The sequence below is a fragment of the Chiloscyllium punctatum genome, chromosome 24 (genome assembly GCF_047496795.1).
Source record: "Chiloscyllium punctatum isolate Juve2018m chromosome 24, sChiPun1.3, whole genome shotgun sequence".
Classification (NCBI taxonomy): domain Eukaryota; kingdom Metazoa; phylum Chordata; class Chondrichthyes; order Orectolobiformes; family Hemiscylliidae; genus Chiloscyllium; species Chiloscyllium punctatum.
This window is the reverse complement of record NC_092762.1, coordinates 86,407,110-86,431,024: the sequence shown is the minus strand read 5'-3', so window position 1 is coordinate 86,431,024 and position 23,915 is coordinate 86,407,110. Positions and strand designations below refer to the sequence as shown.

Below are 23,915 nucleotides of genomic sequence, written 5' to 3'. Positions count from 1 at the left end.
CCGTGTTGTGGGATCTTACTGTGTAAATTGGCTGTCACGTTTCTTACATTGCTGCATTGACAACATTAAAAGGTGTGTCAGTCGCTGTAAATCCATGAGATAATCTGAGGCTGTGAATGGTGCGACAGAAAGTCAAACTTTTTTTTACAGCATTCATTATGCATCAGTCTGGTTTGCAAATCAATCTATTACTGCCTCACCTTTCCCTGTTTTTGTAAACCTGCTCAAGGCCACAATGTCTACAGTTTCAAAATGAACCCGAACCCAGGGGGATGGACCCAAACTCAGTAAAATCCTAATATTTCCCTCCTTTGCTCAGAAAACTGTTCAGGAGAAGGTGAGGACTGCAGATGCTGGAGACCAGAACCAAAAAATGTGGCGCTGGAAAAGCACAGCAGGTTAGGCATTCGAGGGGCAGGAGAATCGATGTTTCAAGCATAAACCCTTCAGGGATTCCTGGTGTAAGGCTTATGCCTGAAACATCGATTCTCCTGCTCCTCGGATGCTGCCTAACCTCAGAGTCATGGAGACGTACAGCATTAAAACAGACCCTTCGGTCCAACTCATCCATGCTGATCAGATAGCTTAACCTAATCTAGTCCCATTTGCCAGCACCCGGCCCATATTCCCCTATACCCTCCACATTCATATACCCATTCAAAATCCCTTTTAAATGTAATTATACCACTTCCTCTGGCAGCTCATTCCATACACGCACCACCCTCTGCATGAAAAAGTTACCCTTCAGGTCTCTTTTAAATTCTTCCCTCTCACCCTAAACCTATGCCCTCTAGTTCTGGACTCCCCCACCCCAGGGAAAAGACCTTGTCTATTTACCCTATCCATGCCCCTCATGATTTTATAAACATCCATAAGGTCACCCCTCAGCCTCCGACGCTCCAGGGAAAACAGCCCCAGCCTGTTCAGCCTCTCCCTCTAGCTCAAATCCTCCAACCCTGGCAACATCCTTGTAAATCTTTTCTGAACTCTTTCAAGTTTCACAACATCTTTCCGATAGGAGAGAGACCAGAATTGCAAGCAATATTCCAACAGTGGCCTAAGCAATATCCTGTACAGCCGCAACATGATCTCCCAACTCCTGTACTCAATACTCTGACCAATAAAGGAAAGCATACCAAATGCTGCCGTCACTATCCTGTCTTGCTGTGCTTTTCCAGCGCCACATTTTGACTTAGAAAACTGTTAAGTCAGAGAAGGCATGTGGGACATGGCACTAAGAATAGATCAGGAGAAGCAGAGAGGTGGGAGTAGGGGAGAGGTGGAGGTGAGGGAGGAGGCAAAGAGAAGGTGGGGGAAGGAGTGAGGGACGGATAGGGGAGAGGGTGCAGGGAGACTGAAGAGCATACAGACTGCAGTGGGTGAAGGCGGCAGGCCCCCTCAAAGGGGGCAGTTAGGAACGGGCCAGCCACTGAGCCCCCACATTCCCATGAATGAATAAACAAAGAGGGGAGGTAAATCGAGGAAGGGAATAAGTGGGAGGTGGGAGAGAGAAAGAGAGGCAATTTCTTATTTAGTAAACAAATTATTCATAATACCAAGAGGGAAAAGCATGGCAACATTCAGTGTTGCTGCGAACTCCGCCCCCTCTCCTCTCCACCCTCCCCTTCCCAACACCCTACCATCAACCTCCCGTCTCCTCTTGTCTTCCCCTCTCACCTCCCCCTCTTCCCTAACCCTTGCCCTCCCCTTACCCCCTGACCCCAGGCTGCAGGATTTCTGGTTTGGGGTAAGAACTGAATACACATGAAAGCGTGTTTGCCTTCCCGTCCTGCCTGTCTCCTGTGCAGTTTGTGCTGACTCAGGGCAATCAACGGCTGCACTGCAGTCTGCTGGCCCTGAGCTGCAGTGCTGTGCTCGGCGTGGGGCCGGGGGACGGTGCCTGTTACAGCCTGACTAAATTCAGTACCTCTGCCGTGACTGCAGGAGACCAGTCATTGTGGCGAAGCTGCAATGACAGAACACAGAGACTTTTAACCCCACTCCTGCTCTCAAATGAATAGCCCCTCTGATCTGGCTGTTGGGGGGGGGGGGTGGGGGGGGTGGGGGGGGGGACAGGCATCAGTGGGAGTGTAGGGAATAGCTAATGGGGGTTGGATAGCAGGACAGGTAAGTATGGTGCAGAGCGACAGATCAGAAGGGGCTACTCCACAGCAGGTTAGAGGTAGAGTATGGTTAAGAATTAGTAATGGTAGGGGTGCAGCTGGTTAAGGATTAATTAGTGGTAATGGTGTGGCTGGTTAAGGGTGGATTTGTGGTAGGAGTATAGGTGGTTCATGATTAGTTAGTTGTACAGGTGTAGCAACAGTATAGTGAAGGGGTATTATCGCTGTACTGTTAATCCCGAGACCCAGGTAATGTTCTGTGACCCAGTTTGAATTTTAATTCAATAAAAAAAGGTCTGGAATTAAGAGTCTAATAATGACCATGAATCAATGGTAAATTTTAATAAAAACCCAACTAGTATATTGATATCTTTTAGGGAAGGAAACTGCCATCTTTACCTGGTCTGGTCTACATACGTGACTCCAGACCCACAGCAAGAAATGCTGGCCGAAGCCAGTGACACACACATCCCATGAATTAAGAAAAACATTTTTTAAAGCTGGTTAAGCATTGGTTAATAATAGGGTTGTGATTGGTTAAGCATTAGTTAGTGGGAGTGATTGGTTAAGAATTAATAGTACAGGGGTGGCTGGTTAAGGGCTGGTTGGTGATGGGAATGTGGCTCATTTCATACCCTAAAGGGGCATTAGTAACCAGACGGTTTGTTGGGACCATCTAGTAGTTTAGTAGTCTTCATTATTGAGTCTAGTTTTTTATTTTAAATTTCAAGATTATTTATTTTTTCTATTGAATCCAGGAATGCTCTTACACACAACAGAGTGGTTTATTTCACATTTGTTTAATTAGTTTTAAACTCCACTATGGCTGTGATGGGAACTGAACTTTTGTTCTCAATGTTTAGTTCAGATCTCTGGATTCCCACTCCATTACAGCGCAGTTATTGTCCCAGGTTCATGGTCTAGGAATCTGTAGGGTTAGGGGTATGGGGGTTGGAAGTGGGGGGAGGGGGGAGGGAGGAGGTGGGTGTAGGGATATCCAATCTATCCCCAAACTGGCTGTTCTTATATTAGGGCTGTGACTATACATCAAAAAGTACTCCACTGGCTGTGCAGGCACTACATAAATGAAAGGAGATGCTGGAATCACAGGGTGAAAAGTGGGGGGGGTGGGGGTGGGGGGGGGGGGGTGGGGGTGGGGGGGGGGGTGGGGGTGGGGGGGGGGGGGGGGTGGGGGGGGTGGGGGTGGGGGGGGTGGGGGTGGGGGGGGGGTGGGGGTGGGGGGGGGGGTAGGGGGGGGGTGGGGGGGGGGGGTGGGGGGTGGGGGGGGTGGGGGGGGGTGGGGGGGGGGGGGGTGGGGGGGGGGTGGGGGGGGGGTGGGGGGGGGGGTGGGGGGGGGGGGTGGGGGGGGGGGTGGGGGTGCGAGGAGTTTGTACTTATATAGCACCTTTCATGAGCTTAGGGTATTGCAAAGGGTTTTACAAATAAACAATGAGGGACACTGTTGGAACTGAATCACTGTTGCAATGTAGGAAACACAACAGGGTCAAGTTGAACACAGCAAGATCCCGTTACTGCAAGTGATGCCCAGCTAATTGGTTTAGTTCACGTTGCTCGCCAAGTCTCGGGGTGGGTGTGAAGGTGAGAAATGACGCAGCTGGGTAGGGACAGACATCTCGGAGCTTGACCAGTGGGTGATTACTGACGCACTGAGGATCGTATCAGGCTGGGTACAGAGGCTGACGACTGGCAGCTATCCAAATGCAGCAGAAACAACAAAGCTGTTATTGCACAGACCTGGTGAAGTCAGCGAAAAGCAAGGGATCGTTTGCATCATCTCCCATTGCCTTTGGCAGAATGGCAGGAATAAAGAATTCCCTGCCAGTTCTCATCCAACTGCTGAGAAATAAAGATTCCAAGCAAACATTTTTTTGACCTTGTGTTGGGAATCTCTGGCAGGACAGACTCTCCGAGCTGGTATTGAAAATATAGAGTCTCCCTGACAAGTTACTCAATACATCCACATAGGATCGGCCATTCAGCTCATCATGACTTACTCACGTGGAGGGAGCCTCCCCACACAGAGGGAGCCTTACCTATGTGAAGTGAGCCTCCTCCATGCAGAGGGAGCCTTACCCACACAGAGGGAATCTCCCCCAAGCCTCTGCAGTATCTCTTTGCTTCTCAAGTTGAAAAGGAAGTTTCCTTCTCCACGTCTTTAATCAGGAGTTTTTTGCATCGCTGCAGTTATGGGAGAAACAAGATGCCCCCCTCCCCCTGCCTTTATTTCCCATTGCACCTCTCACATCATCAGGGAGTTCCAAAATGGTTTACCGCTAATGAATAGTAATACTTGTCACTAATCAATTCTTAACCAGCTACACCCTTACCACTAAACAATCCTTAACCAGTTACAACCCTACCACTAACTAATCTTAACTAGCCACATTCCTAGTACTAACTAATCTCATCCAGCCACACTTCTACCACTAACTAACCTTAACCAGCCACACCTCTACCTTTAACAAATTCTTAATTAGCTGCATACCCACCACTAATCCTTAACCAGCCACATCTAGCCCTAACTAATCTTTAAATCAGCTGCAATCCTACCACTAACTAAACTCAACCAGCCACACCTCTACCATTAATCAATTTTAAACTATCTGCTATCCTACCACTGACTAATCCTTAACCAGCCACACACCTGTCCTTATCTAATCTTTAATCAGTTGCATCCCACCACTCACTAATCCTTCACTAATTGCAAATTAATCCTTAGCCAATCACACCCTCATCCTTCACTCATCCTTAACCAAAAACACCCCTACCACTAACTAATCCTGAACCAGACACACTGCTGCTCATACCAGCTGCAAACATACCCTTAACTAATCCTTTCCCAGTCACACCCCTAACACTAACCAATTCTTAATCAGCCATTTACCCATCGCTAACTAATTCTCAACTAGCCACACATCTATCATTAACTAATCCTTACACAGCCACATCCCTTTATAAAGAATTCCTTCTGTGAATTAGGGAGTGATGGGATAGTGACGGGAAAATCTGTTTCCAGGTGTTTAAGGAGAGATAAGGATGTTGCAAATAACTTCCCTGCTCTTGTCCAACAATGTGTCTCTGCAATCTTCCACAGCAATCAGAGAAGGCAGACAGAGCTTCATATTAACGACTCCTCGTTGAAGACAGTATCTCAGGCAAAGCAGCACTCCCTCAGGCTTGCACTGGGAAAGCCAATAAAATTACATGCTGGAGTTGGGCTTGATCCCATGCTATCTTAACCAATCGGATGCAGAAGCTTGCTGAGAGAGATTTTACCAAACTTTCCAAACCTGTGCTGACCTAGCTGGTTTCCAGGATTTCACTCATAATTGACAAACTGTGTATATGCATCAGTAATACACATGCTCCTATCACATGCATTATGGCTGGACACTGTCCCTCATGTAGAATTCACTCAGTCACACACAATGGGTCTAGCAAGCAGCTCATGCTTTGCCTAGCTCACTCTCCAAAGTGTTAGGAGCTGAAATAAAGACCAATCTTCGAAAGTTACTGCTCAGTGTTAGAGTACAATGGATTCCTGGAGCAGCCTTTTACATGCAACACGGTCCCTTGGGCTTTTCAAAAGATGCAAAGTTGCTTTTTTTGTAAAAAATCTGAAGCTGCATTTGCTTGGATTTGCAATGCATGCCATATAGTCTTCTCCAAAAACAGCCCCAGACACTCTATCAATCAATTCATTCATTCCATGCTCCCACACAATCAGCTGGCTCCTCCTCTCTGCTCTTCCCTTCCTTCAGATCAGCAAGCTAGCAGATTCAAGCATTCCTCCTCGGAGTGTTCCACGCGGTTCAAACTGACAGGTCCCTCACCCCCAGGGAGATCGAGTGAACACAAATAGGGGAAATAAACCTGTCTGATACAGAACTCTGTACTGGGGGATGCAGGGGATGCATTAGTCACTCACATTGGCTGTTTAAAGGAAGCTTGGCACTGCAGGAATGGGAAGGAGGTACTTTGTAATGTGAAGTTTTTCACAAGAGTACAGGATGGATTAACACTCACAATCTGACTTGATTCCACACACCCAGCTCTGGTTTCTGTACAATCTCAAACAACAGACTGTAATTAATCAATAATGTATTGATCAGAGCGAGCAGAGTTTAGAAATGATAAAAAATGGTTAAATACCTTCTTTCTTTGCACATCTAACCCATTTTTCAATCAATTCAGACAGAATCCCACACACTGTCACTGGGGTATAGGCTCCCACACACACTGATTCTCATTGGGGTGCGGGTCCCACACACACACTGATTCTCACTGGGGTATAGGCTCCCACACACACACTGACTCTCACTGGGGTACTGACTCCCACACACACTGATTCTCACTGGGGTGCGGGTCCCACACACACACTGACTCTCACTGGGGTATAGGCTCCCACACACACTGACTCTCACTGGGGTACTGACTCCCACACACACTGATTCTCACTGGGGTGCGGGTCCCACACACACACTGACTCTCACTGGGGTATAGGCTCCCACACACACTGACTCTCACTGGGGTATAGGCTCCCACACACACACTGACTCTCACTGGGGTATGGGTCCCACACACACACTGACTCTCACTGGGGTATGGGTCCCACACACACACACTGACTCTCACTGGGGTGCGGGTCCCACACACACACTGATTCTCACTGGGGTATGGGTCCCACACAAACACACTGACTCTCACTGGGGTATGGGTCCCACACACACACTGACTCTCACTGGGGTATGGGTCCCACACACACACTGACTCTCACTGGGGTATGGGTCCCACACACACACTGACTCTCACTGGGGTATGGGCTCTCCCACACACACACTGGCTCTCACTGGGGTACGGTCTCCCACACACACTGACCATGTACCACCTTTGACCCTCACTCTACAGTTTCTGGGAGAAATGCCAAAAAACTGAGAATGGCAAGAGCTGGCTGTCAAACTGGGAATCCTGATTAAATCACACATTTCTTCAAGGGAAAAACATGAAGAGTGAATGAAAACTAAATTTTATAACTTCTGGTATAAATAATGAACGTGAAAGGGAATCTATTTCGTCATGTGATTCAGATCACATTCGGTGCCTTCTGAAATAATCTGTTTCAGTTTACATGAGGAATTATTCGATGTTCCTCTCAATGGTGGTTTTTTTGGCAAGGGTAATCTTTGAGGAACAGGTTTTTTAAAAAAGTGTGATGAATCTAAGGCAGGTTTGGAGTTGTTTGATCACATCCTGCCCTTCAGAAATGAGTGTGAGTTATTAATCTGGGGGAGGGTTCTCTGCCAGAATGAAGCCAAGGGTTTTTGCCTAGATTGAACTCTGTGCTGTGCCCCAAACTACAAAGCATGCACGAACAGACCAAGCTTGTTTGTACTTGGCACTGAAACCATCGAGAGCAGACAATGAAGACCCTGGACACCATGTTTCGTTTGAAGATGATGAGGAGATAGATTTTGAGTACAATGTACGGGAGAAGGGCATCTTTTAGCTGACGGATAAGACTTTTGGAAAGGGAGAAGACTATCAACATCTGTGGAGGAGAAAGGAAAGAAACAGAGAAATGAAAAGACAAGTGAAATGCAGGAAGACTAGACACACAGCTGTGACTCACAACCTCTGTCTTCAGGCAGGTGGCTGAGAGAGGCGACAGGGGGAGGGGGGTTTGCAAACGCAATGATGAACTTGCCAAAGAAGCTCCAGTGACTGCAAGCCCCAACCCGTAAGACATCTCTGCCTGTGACAGCCCCTCCCAGCACAGAAAAGGTCAGTTTATCGAAGAATGGGGTTATGCAGTACGAGGGGGGAGAAATGAGATCTTACCTCTTTGAGGCGCTCCATGTCTTTGAGGTAGAATCCGATGTAGAAAAGACTAAGATACGAATTTACAAACTGAAACTGGGAAGAGAAACAAATTGTAGGATTAGGGTAGTTTCTGCCGCCATATTGAGAATTAACATCAAACCGCCCTGATTATTGTTCACGTTGTTGTTTTCGGTTGTTGTTTGGTTTTTGTTTCTCACGGGAGCTAGCCATTGTTAGCCATCCTGGAACTGAGGGACTTAGGAGGAACATTGCAAATAGCAGCTTAGAGTTAACTGCAATTGAGTCTGCAGTCACAGCCAGGATAGAATCACAGTTGTTACAGAAGGAGGCCATTTGGCCTATCGTTCCTGAGTTGGTTCTGTTACCTAGTGTTAGCCTCCTGCCTTTTCCCCATATCCCTGCTCACCAAATAACCATCCAAGGCCCCCTCTTGAATACCTCAGTTGAACCTGCCCTCATCCATTTCCAGGCAGTGCTTTCCATACCCTAACTACTTGCTGGACTAAAAAGCTTTTTCTCACATCACCTTTGCTTTTTCATAAAAAAGACATTAGTGAACCAGAGAGATTTATTTTTACAATAAGCAACAGCATAATGACGTATAATAGTGGTTTCTAAAGCCAGAGTTTATGTCAGGACACACCAATAACAGATTTCCTCCCCTACTGACACTTGTTATTTATGACAGTCCATGGTCACCTCATTAATGCTGGCTTCACATCCCATGTTTATTAACTGAATTCACATTTCAGTCGCTGCCACACCGTGATTTGAGCAGTGGTATAGCCCTCTGGTTCCTACTCCAGTGACATCACCACAATATGACTTTCTGCCTTAATCTGCTGTTAGGGAGTGAGTGGCCAAGGGATACTCGTCTTTATTAGTCAAGATGTGGAGGTGCTGGTGTTGGACTGGGGTGGACAAGCTCACTTCACAAAGGGGTAAAAACAATGACTGCAGATGCTGGAAACCAGATTCTGGATTAGTGGTTCTGGAAGAGCACAGCAGTTCAGGCAGCATCCAAATTGCTTTGAAATCGACGTTTCGGGCAAAAGCCCTTCATCAGGAATAAAGGCAATGAGCCTGAAGCGTGGAGAGGTAAGCTAGAGGAGGGTGGGGGTGGGGAGAAAGTAGCATAGAGTAAATGACCTGGGAGTTGCAGTGGGAGAGGGATTCCCTGAGATTCTTGTAGAGAGAGGAGGAAAACTTCTTCAAGGCAGGCATTCTTGCAAGAGGATTCTATGCTGCTTTCTCCCCACCCCACCCTCCTCTAGCTTACCTCTCCACGCTTCAATCTCACTGCCTTTATTCCTGATGAAGGGCTTTTGCCTGAAACGTCGATTTCGAAGCAATTTGGATGCTGTCTAAACTGCTGTGCTCTCACTTCACAAAGGGGCAGCACTCTGAAAGCTAGTGATTTCAAATAAACCTGTTGGATTGTAACCTGGTTTCATGTGACTTTTGATCTTTATTAGTCAAGGCATTGAATATAAGAACAGAGAAGTTATGATGGGGCTGTACATAAGACACTTGTTATGCCATAGCTGCAACACTGTGTTAAGTTCTGGTCACCACATGACAGGAAGGATGTGATTGCACTGGAGTGGGTGCAGAGGAGTTTCACCAGGATTAGAGTGATTCTGTTTTGAAGACAGAGCTGATAAACTGGGGTTGTTTTCCCTCGAGCAGGGACAGCTTGGAGTAGGGGGAATCAGATTGAGGTGTACAAAGTTCTGAGGGCATCGACGATGCAGATAAAGACAAACCTTTCCCCTTAGTAGAGTCAATAACCAAGAGCACAGTTTTAAGGTAAGGAGTAGAAGGTTTAGGGGGGATTTTAAGAAACATCTTTTCACTCAGTGGGTGGTGGGGATCTGGAACCCACTGTCTGTAATGGTGGCAGAAGATATTTAAGAAGTATTTAGATGAGCACCGGAAATGTCACAGTACAAAAGGCTACAGGCCAAGTGCTGGGAAATGGAATAGAACAAGTGAATATTTGATGGATCAAAGGACCTCTTTACATGCTGTAAAATCTCCAAGACTGTATCAACTCCAGGACTTTGACCCCGTGACAGTGACTGAACAATAATACATGTATTTCAGCACCTCCTGCAAGTTCCCCTCTAAGTCCTGCACCATCCTGACTTGGAAATATATCGCTGTTCCTTCACTGTCAATGGGTCAGAATAATGGAATTCCCTCCCTAAGATTAGATTAGATTACTTAGTGTGGAAACAGGCCCTTCACCCCAACAAGTCCACACTGACCCTCTGAACAGCAACCCACACAGATCCATCCCCCTACATTTACCCCTTCACCTAACACTACGGGCATCTACCTACAGCACATGGACTGCAGCGGTTCAAGAAGGCAGCTCACCTCCACCTTCTCAAGGGGCAACTAGGGACGGGCAATAAATGCTGGGCCCAGCCAGTGATGCCCACACCCCGTGAGTCCATTTTGAAAAAACTACGATGTAAACCAATTCCTGATCACCTGCCCTAAAATCTCTGATGTGGCTACCCTTGTTTGACAGTTCTCTTTTAAGGTGCATTGGGTAGTTTTACAACATTAACGACATTCTTCAAATGCAAGTTGTTGCTGCAAGTGACCAGCCCGGCCATTTCTCAATGTAACAGGATGTAGAGTGAGTCAGGACACAGGGTGACAGAGTTTTGGATGAGCTATTGTTTGTAGAGGGTGAAGGTGGGAGACTAACCAGGATAGTGTTGTGCCAACCAGAGACACAAAAGGTCCAGTATATCTGCAGAAAGAAAGCAGAGTTCACAGAATTGAATCCAGGGTCAGATCCAGCTGAGTGTGTTGGGGTGAAGATTGCTGGCTGCGAGGCTCTTACGCACAAAGTGAGTTTGAGCCAAAGACCAGAGACAGGATTTAGCACAGGCTCAAGGGTGAATCAGTGACAAAAACACCATATGGTGATTGGTGTCAGAGAAGATGGTTCTGTGCACATCCAGTGGGTAGCATCATGAGGTTAAGACTGAGGCAGAGTGTCTCAAAATGAGGTGGTTGTAGCTCTGACCCAGAAGACCATAAGAAGTATGAGCAGGAGGAGGCCATTCGGCCCCTCGAGCCTGCTCCACCATTCAATAAGATGATGGCTGATTCAACATTCCTCACATTCACTTTCCCACCCTTCCCCCATAACCACCGATTCCCTGATTGAACAAGAATCTATCTCATCCTTAAATATACGCAAGGACTCTGCCCCCTACTGCTCTCTGTGGCAAGGACTTCCAATGATTTTTCAACTTCTCAGAAGAAATTCCTCCTCATCTCAGTCTGAAATTGCTCCCCCTTTATTCTGAGACTGTGCCATCTGGTCCTAGACTTTGTTCATGAGGGGAAGCATCCTCTCAGCATCTACAGTCAAGCCCCTTAAAAATCCTTAAATATGTTTCAATGAAATCATCTCATTCTTCTAAACTCCAGTGAGTAGAGTCCCAACCTGATTAACCTTTGCTCTTAAAACAATCCCTCCATACCTGGGATCATCCCAGTGAACCCTAGGGAAGGAAACACCAAGATGTCTCCACACTGTGATATAGCACCATTATCACAGGCCCAACAGCATGCTGGGCAAAAGGTTAAAGGGATCTTCAGCTCCATAAGTGTAGGCACATCGCTGAATCAGCGAGGTGTGGGGCGGGGGGGGGCGTGCAGGGGGGAAGCTGAGAGATAACTGCGACACCATGGGCTGTTGGAGGCACCTGGGCTCGAATTAGAGTCTGCTACTGGGCTGCAGTTGTGCTTGACTGAATCTCGAATATCATTGCTTCTAAATTTAATACTGAGCCGACATAGAGTCTGCTGTGTACATAGGTGTACAACACGGAAACACACTGCTCAGTCCAATTCGTCCATTCCGACCAGATAGCCTAACCTCATCTACTCCCACCTGCCAGCACCCGGCCCATATCCCTCCAAATCCTTCCTATTCATACAATCCATCCAAGTGCCTCTTAAATGTTGCAATTGTACTAGCCTCCACCACTTCCTCTGGCAGCTCATTCCATACACGTACCACCCTCTGCATGAAAAAGTTGCCCCTTAAGTCTCTTTTATATCTTTCCCCTCTCACACTAAACCTATGCCCTCTAGTTCTGGACTCCCCCACCTTAGGTAAAAAACCTTGTCTATTTATCCTATCCATGCCCCTCATGATTTTATAAACCTCTACAAGGTCATCCCTCAGCCTCTGATGCTCCAGGGAAAACAGCCCCAGCCTATTCAGCCTCTCTCTACAGCTCAAATCCTCCAACCCTGGCAACATCCTTGTAAATATTTTCTGAACCCTTTCAAGTTTCACAACATCTTACCAATAGGAGGGAGACCAGAATTGCACGCAATATTCCAAAAGTGGTCTGACCAATGTCCGGTTCAGCCGCAGTATGACCTCCCAACTCCTGTACTCAATACTCTGACCAATAAAGGAACTGACACAAGAATGACTGGCTGTGTCCTTTCACCTTTCAGCTCTAAAACCTGGAATCTCTCAATAGTTTCTGTGCCCCCAACCCAATTCTTCCCCTGCTGTCCCCACACCCCCTTTTCCCCCAGAGCTTCTCTGACCTACCTTCCACTGGGGCTATAGCTGCATCAGGCTTGACCCAGACTCCCCCAGGGGAAGGTGACTAGGAGTGGACCCCTCCTCCTGGTGTTGGCATGACAGAAAGCAGAGACCGGACTCTCAGTCAATCCAAATTCCTGGGGATGGGCAGATCTGCATTTCACACCGGGAAGTGGGAATGACAGTGAGGAATAGAGACTTTCCTTCTGAACAGGCCCTGGGCTTGTGGGGAGGGGGGAGTGGGGCTCCATCATTGACTGAGGCCCGTAACTTGAGGGGGTTCTCTGTGCTCAGGTCCTGGGGAGTTGCCTTTGGGATTAGGTTGATGGTGGTTGTGGTGTCTGAAGGTTTGGGGGGGTTGGGGGATGGGGATGATGTGGGAGGGAACAGGTCAGGGAGGAGATTTTACTAAGGCTTTCGACAATGTCCCTCATGGTAGGCTAATCCAGAAGATTAAGATGCATGGGATCCATGGTAACTTGGCCACATGGATTCAGAACTGGCTTCCCCATAGGAGGCAGAGGGTAGTGGTGGAAGGGTGTTTCTCAGGCTGGAGGTCCGTGACTAGTGGTGCCCTGCAGGGATCTGTACTGAGACCTCAGTTTGTGATTCATATAAATGACTTGGATGAAAATGTAGATGGATGAGTTAGTAAGTTGGCAAATGATACAAAGATTCGTGGAGTTGTGGATAGTGTAGAAGGTTGTCAAAGGATACAACAGGATATAGATTCGTTGGAGATATGGGCGGAGAAATGGCAGATGGAGTTTAATCCGGATAAGTGTGAGGTGCTGCACTTTGGGCGATTAAATGTTAAGGAAAAGAATACAGTTAATGGCAGGACTCTGAACAGTATTGATGTACAGAGGGATCTTGGGGTTCAAGTCCATAGCTCCTTGAAAGTGGCCGCGCAAGTAGATAGGGTGGTAAAGGAGGCAAATAGCATGCTTGCTTTTATTGTTTGGGGAATTGACTACGAGAGACAGGATGTCATGCTGCAGCTTTATAAGACTTTGGTTAGGCCGCACCTAGAGCATTGTGTTCAATTCTGGTCACTGCATTACAGGAAGGATGTGGAGGCTTTGGAGAGGGTGCAGAACAGGTTTCCCAGGACGCTGCCTGGATTAGAGGGTATGAGCTGTGAAGAGACGCTAGAAAAACTCTGGTTGTTTTCTCTGGAGCGGTGGAGGCTGAGGGGAGACTTGATAGAAGTCTATAAAACTATGAGTTGAACAGATAGGGTTGACAGAATCATTTTCCCAGAGTTGAAACATCTGATATGAGTGGACATGAATTTAATGTGAGAGGAGGAAAGTTCAAAGGAGATGTGAGGGACAAGTTTGTTTACAGAGAGTGGTCGGAGTCTGGAATATGCTGCTGGACAGGGATGGAAGACATACAAAGGGGCATTTAAGAGACTTTTAGATAAGCACATGGATATACAAGGGAGGAATATGGACCAAGGGCAGGCAGAAGGGATTAGTTTAATTTGGCGTTATGTTCAGCACAACACGATGGGCGGAAGGGCCTGTTCCTGCATTGTACTGTTCAATGTTCCATGTAGGGATCCGCAAGGGAGCAGCACCTGAGCTTGCAACTGCTGTTCCAGGCCATCCTCCTCACCCCCTCCCCCCAGGCCTGAGAGGAGGTTGCATTGGGGGGGGTGGAGAGTGGGGAGAGGTCTGAAGGGAAAACTTTGAGAAATGCTTCTGGAATAGGAAAGCTTCAGCAGAAGCAGCTTTTTTTGTGAGGTGGGGACTGAGGTGTCTAACCTGGTCTTGCGATTCCCACTAAAGGACTAATATTAGCCTCAGAGCCCTGGGGAGGGGCAGCTCCCAGGCTGGGGGAGCAGGAGTGGGGGCTAAGGGCTAACAACGAGGATTAGGAATGGCAATGGAGCATTAGAAAGATAGGATTTCCTGGAGGGAACAGGGTCAGAGCCAATGTAGTCAGAGCGGAGAACTGACAAAAGGAGGATCATACTATTAGGGTTATTCTATGGAGAGAGAAAAAGTGAGAGAGAAAGAGCCAGCAACAGAGTGAAAGAGAGCAACAGAGTGATTGAGCAAGGAAGAGAGAGAGAGAGCACAAGAAAGGGACAGCAAGAAAGAGAGACAGTGAGACAGACAGAGAGCAACAGGAATGGGACTAGATCAGTTTAGGATGTCTGTTCGGCATGGATGAGTTAGACCAAAGGGTGTATTCTGAGTCAGAGAGAATGCAACAGAGCACGATAGTCAGAGCAGAACATACCTGCAGGGAAATTAGAGATGTGTAAAAACGGTAAGGTTATGATTTTGTGGGGCATTAATTCCTCAAATATTGATTGGGATGACACTGGGATAACGGGTAAGGAAGAGAAGTGACTGAAATGGATAATCATTTGGTGATTCAGAACTTGAACACTGCTGAAGATGAGATGACCCCGAGGTTAAACTGAACACTTCTTGTTTCTGTCTAAGGAGAAAACAGCCCGATGGTCTTCTGGGATAATGGTGACTTTACCTTTCACATTTTTGTTTCAGGTCAACCAAAAAGGCAATAGACATTCTCCAGTCATTACCCAGGGTAATGTCTTGAACAATCAGAGTCAACATGCCCAGATTAATATTTAAACAAAGCCTGGCAGTTAACTGTTAGTCATCATTCACTTGTGGATTCTCCAAGGCAATGATTCTATCAGAGTTCACCTTAAACTGATCAGAACTCCCTTCTCATACTGGATAAAATGTTGTTTCCCTTTACATTGAGATTTTTATGAATTGTTCTAATGAGTACACGGCAAAAGTATTTGACAAAATGTGTCTTTTTTCAAGAACACTCAGGTTTCTGAAACATGTTTGGGAGGACGCCCTTGATCAGTAAGTTGTTGAATGAGGCTTTACTGGATCTGGTGCAAGTCAATTAGATGGGTCAAATGGATCAAGTGTCTATGGGGGCATTTAGGTAAGAGTGATCATAATATTTACATTGGTAAAGGAGGAGACGCAGGAACAATATACCACCCCCAAATTGAAAAAAGGACCCATTTCAAGGAGATGAGTAAGGTATATCCAGTGGAACTAGAAACTGACAGAAAAAACTGTAAGAGTACAGGATCGGCACATTCCGAGCTCAAAAGGTAAGGGAGCCAGGCCTTATCAGAGGCAAGAGAGAGAGAGAGAGAGAGAGAGAGATTATGATGAAACAATAAGGAGAGTATGGCACATGTCAGATGAATTCTACAAGTAAGAACTGGGCTAAATGCAGTAAGCTGAGTGAAAAGGTGAAGAGGAAAGAATGACTGGCAAAGAGAGTGTGAGAATAGAAAGGCAGTGACACAAAATGGACCTTAGCAATCTCAGTGTACCATCCACAAGATGCACATAGAGTTATACAGTCATAGAGCTGTACAGCATGGAAACAGACTCTTCGGTCCAACTCGTCCATGCCAACCAGATATCCAAACCAATAAAGTCCCATCTGCCAGCACCCGGCCCATATCCCTTTAAACCGTTGCTATTCGTATACCCATCCAGATGCCTTTTAAATGTTGCAATTGTACCAGCCTCCACCACTTCCTCTGGCAACTCATTCCATGCACGTACCACCCTCTGCGTGAAAAACTTGCCCCTTAGGTCTCTTTTATATCTTTCCCCTCTCACCCTAAACCTATGTCCTCTAGTTCTGGACTCCCCGACCCCAAGGAAGAGACTTTGTCTGTATATCCTATCCATGCCCCTCATGATTTTATAAACCTCCATAAGGACACCCCTCAGCCTCCGATGCTCCAGGGAAAAAACAGCCCTAGACCATTCAACCTCTCCCTATAGCTCAAATCCTCCAACCCTGGCAACATCCTTGTTAATTTTTTCTCAACCCTTTCAAGTTCCACAATATATATCCGATAGGAAGGAGACTAGATTTTCACGCAATATTCCAACAGTGGCCTAACCAATGTCTTGTACAGCTGCAACATGACCTCCCAACCCCTGTACTCAATACTCTGACCAATAAAGAAAAGCATACCAAACACCTTCTTCACTATCCCTATCTACCTGCAAATACACTTTCAAGGAGCTATGAACCTGCACTCCAAAGTCTCTTTGTTCAGCATCAATCCCCAGGACCTTACCATTAAGTGTATAAGTCCTGCTCTGATTTCCTTTCCCAAAATGCAGCACCTCACATTTATCTGAATTAAACTCCATCTGCCACCTCTCTGCCCATTGGCCCATCTGGTCAAGATCCTGTTGTAACCTCCTTTGCTGTCCACTACACTTCCAATTTTGGTGTCATCTGCAAACTTACTAACTGTACCGATAAAAAAAAACTCCAAGGCTCCTTCGACAGCACCTTTCATAAAGCCACAGGACATAGGAGTAAAATGAAGCCATTCAGCCCATGAAGCCTTCTCTACTATTTAATCATGGCTATTGTGTTTCTCAACCTCATTCTCCTGCCTTCTCACAGTAACCTTTGATTTACCCCTCCCCCACACTAATCATGAACTTATTTACCTCTGTCTTAAATACGCCCAATGACTTGGCCTCCACAGCCCTCTGTGGCAATGAGTTCCACAGATTCACCACCACCTGGCTGAAGAAAGTCCTCCTCATCCAAACCCATGACCACTTCCATCTAGAAAGTCAGAGGCAGCAGAAACATGGGAACACCACCCTCTACATGCTCTCGTACAAGCCACTCACCACCCTGACTTGGAAATATATCACCGTTCCTTCACTGTCGCTGGTTCAGAATCCTGGAACTCCCTCCTCAGGGCATTGTGGGTCTACCTAAACCACATGGTTCAAGTAGGCAGCTCAACCCCATTTTCTCAAGGGGCAACTAGGGATGGGCAATGCTGGGCCCAGCTAGTGACACCCACATCCCATGAATGATTTCTTTTTAAAACACTGGCATTGGTAGGTAAACAGGCAGTAAGAGGGAAACTGGGTCTTATTAGTGACAAAGAGGTTGCCGTAAGCTTAAAAGCAAAGGACAAGACGAGAGTACTTTGAGTACTTTGTATCAGTGTTTTCTTAGGAAGAGAAGTCTGACAAAGTACTGTCCAAAGCAAAAATAGTAAAGTTAATGAATGGTGTGAAAATAGGACTCCAGGATATTGTAAAACTGAAGATAAATGAGTCACTTTATCCAGATGCCTTTCATCTCTGTCTAAGAGAGAAAGTTGAAGCATACAACAGAATAATCCCTACAGTGTTGAAGCAGGCCATTCAGCCCATTGGGTCCACACTGACCCTCTGAAGAGCATCCTACCCAGACTCAACCCTATCCCTGTAACTCCACCTAGCCTGCATATCCCTGGACACTAATGGACAATTTCCCATGGCCAATCCACCTAACCTACGTGTCTTTGGACTGTGGGAGGAAACTGGAGCACGCAGAGGAAACCCACGCAGACACGGAGAATGTGCAAACTCCACTCAGACGGTCACACAAGGCCAGGAGAAAGTGAGGACTGCAGATGCTGGAGTACCAGAGTTGAAAAATGTGGTGCTGGAAAAACACAGCAGGCCAGGCAGCATCCGAGGAGCAGGAGAATCGACGTTTTGGGCATAAGCCCTTCTTCAGGAATGAGGTCACACAAGGCCAGTCAAACCCAGATCCCTAGTGCTATGAGGCAGCATTGCTTACCATTGAACCACTGTGTCACCCAATCAATAGTGGAAGGTCTTTAAGATTCTTCAAACATGGGGGTGAGGCCAGTGGACTGGAAATGTGAAACTGTTATTCAGAAAAGGCTGTAAGGACAGTCCTAGCAATTACACTCGGACTCATTTGTCATGAACAGTGGGTAAGGTTTTGTAACAATTAATTAGGGAAAATATTTTCAGGAACTCTGAGTGGTCTGACTGAATTAGGTTGTCAGCACAGATAAATAAAAGGCAGATTGTGTTTAATCTAACCTAATTAGAATTTTTTGATTCAGTAACAGAGGAGGAAGGGATAGGTGAAAGGAATGCAGTAGAAGTTGTCACCATGGATCTTAAGAAAGCATCTGTCAAAGTACTGCATTAAAAATTGCTGTTAAAGTGGAGGCTTACAGAAAAAGGGGCGACTGTGCAATTGGATTAAATATTGACTTAAGTCAGAATGCGGTGAGTTATAGTAGGCCTCTGTCTCAAGAGTGTTGCATGTCTCCAGCCAAACTCACCAGGAGCTGCAAGAACAACACCTCACTTTCTGCTTGGGAACTCTGTAAACTTCTGGACTTAGTAAATATCAAGTTCAACAGTTTAGGGCTTGGGCACTTTCTCCCATGTCCTTACCACAACCCAACACACCAGGCCTTGACATCCCATGGGCTGCTACCATATAGAACCCATTGTCAGCCACTAATCGTCCTCGTTACCAGCTATTCATTTCCCCAAGGCTGTTCTTTACCTATTCCTTTTTAGTTCAACAGTTTTTCTCTCCCTTTGAGCTCTATCTCCACTTACGTTACTCGTTATATCACCCCCACTGCATCTTTTGCATCAATACCAACCCTTTCCCAGCTACCATCAGTTTGGAAGAAGGGTCACTGGACCCAAAACATTAACTTTGCTTTCTCTGTCCTCAGATGCTGCTGGACCTGCTGGATCTCTCCAGCAGGCTCTGATTTTGAGTTGTAGTTGAAGGCTGTTTCTCAGAATGAAGGGTGGTAGGCAGTGGTTTTTATCAAGGTTCAGTGCTCAGATCACTACTTCCTTTGCTTTATATCAATGGCTGGAATCTTAGAATAAATTTCAAAATTTAGCAATAATACCAAACTCAGAGAAATGGCAAACAATGAGAATGATTGAATTACCTACAACAACTATCAGAATTGAATACAGGGAGGAGTGAGCTAATGAATTTTGGAAGAAGAATATTTGAGTGTGCAGAGCCAGAGGAATGGAGGGGTTCACATGGATTGATTTTTGAAGTTGGTAGGACGTCCTGAGAGAGTGGAGGCCCCAATTAGAGCTTTCTATTCAATTTTGGTCACTACATTTGAGGAAAGATGTGAAGGTTCTTGAAAGGGTGTAGAGGAGATTTACCACAGGTTCAGTGGCCAGCAGAGAAATGGTTGTGAGCTACAATAAAGCATGCTGGGAAGTTTGGTCAAGCTAGTTTAAACTTTGGCCTCGGTTAAAACTGCAGCCGGAGATTCATTAGCAGGTTACCTAGTTGACAATAATAAAAACAGAGTTCTCCAACAATCACAGAGAATGCCGGAGAAACTCAGCAGGTCTGGCAGTATCTGCGGGAAGAGAAATAGACAATACACAGAGGGTGGTACGTGTATGGAATGAGCTGCCAGAGGAAGTGGTTGGAGGCTGGCACAATTGCAACATTTAAGAGACATTTGGATGGGGTATATGAATAGGAAGGGTTTGGAGGGATATGGGCTGGGTGCTGGCAGGTGGGACTAGATTGGGTTGGGATATCTGGTCGGCATGGATGGGTTGGACTGAAGGGTCTGTTTCCATGCTGTACATCTGTATGACTCTATTTCAAGTCCAGTCAGAATGGAAGAAGAGTTTTTTATTCATTCAGAAGATGTGGGTGTCACTGGCTTGGCCAGCATTTATTGCCCATTCCTATTTGAGGGCAGTTACGGGCAACCACATTGCTGTTGGTCTGGAGAAGCGTGTAGGTGATAGCAGGTAAAGATGGCAGTTTCCTTTCCTAAAGAACTTGAGTAAACCAGGTGGAATTCTTTTTCACTTCCTAGCTCCCCCCAGCAATAGACAATGATTTTTTTTGGTCATCATTACAATCTCAATTCCCCCATCTGCCATGGCAGGATTCGAACTCAGGATGTTACCTGGGTCTTTGGATTAATAGCCCACCGATAATACCACGAGGCCATTGCCTCCCCCATACAGAGCTCACAACATTCACTAGGTAATTGGCAACGCTGGGGCTGTTTTTCATGAAGGAGTTGGGGGAGATATGCTGGACCTGTCCGGGACTTTGATAAGGACAAATTCTGAATGTAACAAGCACTAGGATCACGGGTTTAATAAGGGTAAGAGATGCAGGAAGTGATGTCAGGAAGATCTTTTTGACACAGTGAGTGAGAAGAATCTGCAGCACTCCATCCATGAGGATTGTGGAAACAATCGTTGATTTGCAAAGGAAATTGGATAAGCACATCAAGGAACCAGGGTTGTTGGGTGATGGGCACTGTACAGAGGATTGACACCAACTGGATCACTCCGTGGGACACTGGTAAGGACTCAATGGACTGAATGGTCCCCTTCTAATTCATAAATAGTTCTACAACAGTTGAAGATTCAGTTTAAACTGAGTTAACACTTACCAAAACTAGTTTAATGATGAGGTGTTTCTCGTAGGCACTCTGTAAACGGTAATTCTCTGTAAGAAGCAAATAGAGAGAAACATGACTGAGATATGGCAATACTGACCTTTTGGAATTGTGCAGAACCAATCAGAAGCAGGTTTGATCGGAATTGTGGCACAGTATAAACCCATGGGTTTCCGAAATCCTCAATGCTGACCCCACGTTGACCCTGCACTGTCCTCATGGTGACGTGCAAAGACCGACAGCTGACCCTATGGTGACCCTGCAATGACCCTGTGCTGACCCCACACTGACCTGCAATGATTCATGGCTGACCCCGTGGTGACCCTCCAATGACTGTGATGAGATTGCATGGAGCCCGTGGTGACCAGCGTTGACCCTATGCTGACTGAGCGTACTTCCATTTCACCCTCTGGGCAAATGAAATACCCCAAGCAGGTTGGGGGGGGGGGGGGGGGGGGGGGCGAGGCATAGCGAGGTACTGCACAGTTTGAAGAGCTGCAGCATATCAGGAGGGTGGGGATTGTGGGGATGGAGTCAGTGGAGGTAGGGGAACAGTTCTTGGGCTGGTGGGACGCAGGGATGATGAGAGTGGGTTTTCAGGGTGGGGACAAGGCTGTGAGGGTGGAGAGTGGAGTTTGGGAGCTGTGAGATGGACAGTCAGGATGGATAGGAGCTATCTAAAAATAAAATACAGACAAATGAAACACTGAACATAACGTACACAGGAGATTAATAAACCCCACAGTGTCTCTGTACATCATCTGTGTCTGTGCTAACAGTAATGAAAATTACTGGTGCCAGCTTTCCAATAAACAGATTGACCAGTCTTGTGTCAACCCCAGTATGAATTCAGTTCAACACCAGTCTACGCTCGTAGATCTTGACTAGGACCTGATCTGAGACTAGGACCCATGGATACAGCCTTAGAATTAAAGGGGGTAAATTCAGAACAGAAATGCGGAAACATTTCTTCAGCCAGAGAGTGGTGGGCCTGTGGAATTCATTGCCGCAGAGTGCAGTGGAGGCCGGGACGCTAAATATCTTCAAGGCAGAAATTGATAAATTCTTGATGTCACAAGGAATTAAGGGCTACGGGGAGAATGCGGGTAAGTGGAGTTGAAATGCCCATCAGCCATGATTGAATGGCGGAGTGGACTCGATGGGCCGAATGGCTTTACTTCCGCTCCTATGTCTTATGGTCTTATGGTCTTGACCTGGTTTCATACTGGTGCTTATGGGGTGTTCCCCTGAATCACCGAAACTCTTCTGAACCAATGAAAGCTGTCCCTCTTGAAACAGCTTTTGGGTGCAGGTAGATGGATCTGCAGGTATCTCAGTCCTCTGTAATATGGGTAGGAGAGCAGACTTCTTTAAACTCTCCAGCCTGTTTCTCCACCCATTAGATCCTAGCTAACGTGTGTCATGACTCCATTTATCCAACAATCTCTCAGCTTCAGTCTTGAAATCTCCTCCTGCTTCTTGGGGGAGAGTTCCAGATTCCCTGTGACCTCTGTGTAAGAAAATGCTTCCTGACATTGCTCCGAAAGGTCGGACTTGGATCTTAAGGTTCTGCCTCTTATTCTGGACTCCCACAACCCCCAGAGTAGTTTCTTTCAAATTGACTCCATCACCTGCTTAAATCATTGCAAACACCTCGATCAGATCAGCCCTTAAACTTCTAAATGCTAATCCACGAGTTTATGCCCCTAATTTAACCTGAAAATCCTCAACATCCACCAATAAAGGAGGAAGTGAGACTCAACCAAGTGGGAATCTGGGAAGCTGGAAGGCTGTTTTGAGTTAGAAATACGGGTTAGAGAGTGATGTCAGTGTGATGATCATGGTAGATTGAGAGCCAGGTCTAACTGTGCAATCACAGTGTGCAGTACAATACACATCAGCTGCAGTTGACAATATAAAGAGTCTCAAGGGTGTCCATTTTTGAACTGTTGGTTTGGTCATGTAATCTCAATAGCAATATTGTGTAGACATAGTGGCAATGTCACTGGGCTCCTAACCCAAAACCCAGCTTAAAGGGTTCAAATCCCACCACAGCTGCTGGTGAAATCTGAATTTAATTACAAGCCAGTCTACTGGTAGCCACATGACCACTGTCAAATGCCACAAATATCCATCCAGCTCACTAGTATTAGTTAGCTCAGTTGACTGGTTTGCAAGACAGGCTTACACAACAGTATGGGTTAAATTCCAGTCATCACCATCACTAGTTTTCTCTCGCTAATGACAGCGGCCCAATGGTTTGGTAGAACAATAGCAACTTTACCACTAAACTTGGATCTGGGGAGGTTTGTCCTAATATGGTTTAAAAAGTGCCACAGTCAAGAATGTGGTGCTAGAACAGCACAGCAGGTCAGGCAGCATCTGAGGATAATCGACATTTCATGCATAAATCCTTCATCAGGAAAAGTAGTGTCACCGTAGCAAGATTTGTGACTCTAGAGCGAGGATTGTAATTGAAGATCGGAGATACTCAAAACCTGAGAAAAATCCAGCTGCATTTCCAAAATACTGATCCAACTGCTCTGTCAAAACTCTTCCTAATTTTGGACACCTCTCTTTAAAACTCTCTTTAACTTTTCTGAACCAGGGAGCACAAACCCAGCTGACATTCAGCAGTCACTGCCATCTACTTCCATCTGAAAGGACAAGGGCAGCAGAGATTTGGGAACACCACCCCCCTGCACATTCCCCTCAAAACCTAGCTTCATTAGTCCCACACACTGCCAAGTTCACCATTGACCAGAAATTCAATTGGACTTGCCACATAAATGCAATGGCTAGAAGGGCAGATCGGAGGCAAGGAATACTGTGGCAAATAACTCACCTCCTGAGTCTCCAAAACTTGTTCACCAATGACAAGTCACAAGCTAGGTGTGTGACGGAATTCTTGTGACTTGCCTGAACAAGTTCAGCTCCAATGACACTCAGATTCCTGACAATTTGGAAACAGGCCCTTCAGTCCAACATGTCCACACCCACCCTCCAAAGAGTAACCCACCTACACCTATTTCCCTAT

General features: G+C 46.3%; 1 protein-coding gene across 2 annotated transcripts in view; it reads right to left on the bottom strand.

Moving 5' to 3' along the window:
* Nucleotides 1–23,915, bottom strand: part of ano8b (anoctamin 8b) — a 123,317-nt gene that overhangs the window by 15,798 nt on the left and 83,604 nt on the right. For both annotated transcript variants that reach the window (XM_072594405.1, XM_072594406.1), the window contains exons 11-12: nucleotides 20,873–20,928; nucleotides 7,983–8,057 (exon numbers count right to left, since the gene is read on the bottom strand). In XM_072594405.1, coding sequence (XP_072450506.1) covers nucleotides 7,983–8,057; nucleotides 20,873–20,928 — 131 coding nt within the window. The remainder of the gene's footprint in view (nucleotides 1–7,982; nucleotides 8,058–20,872; nucleotides 20,929–23,915) is intronic.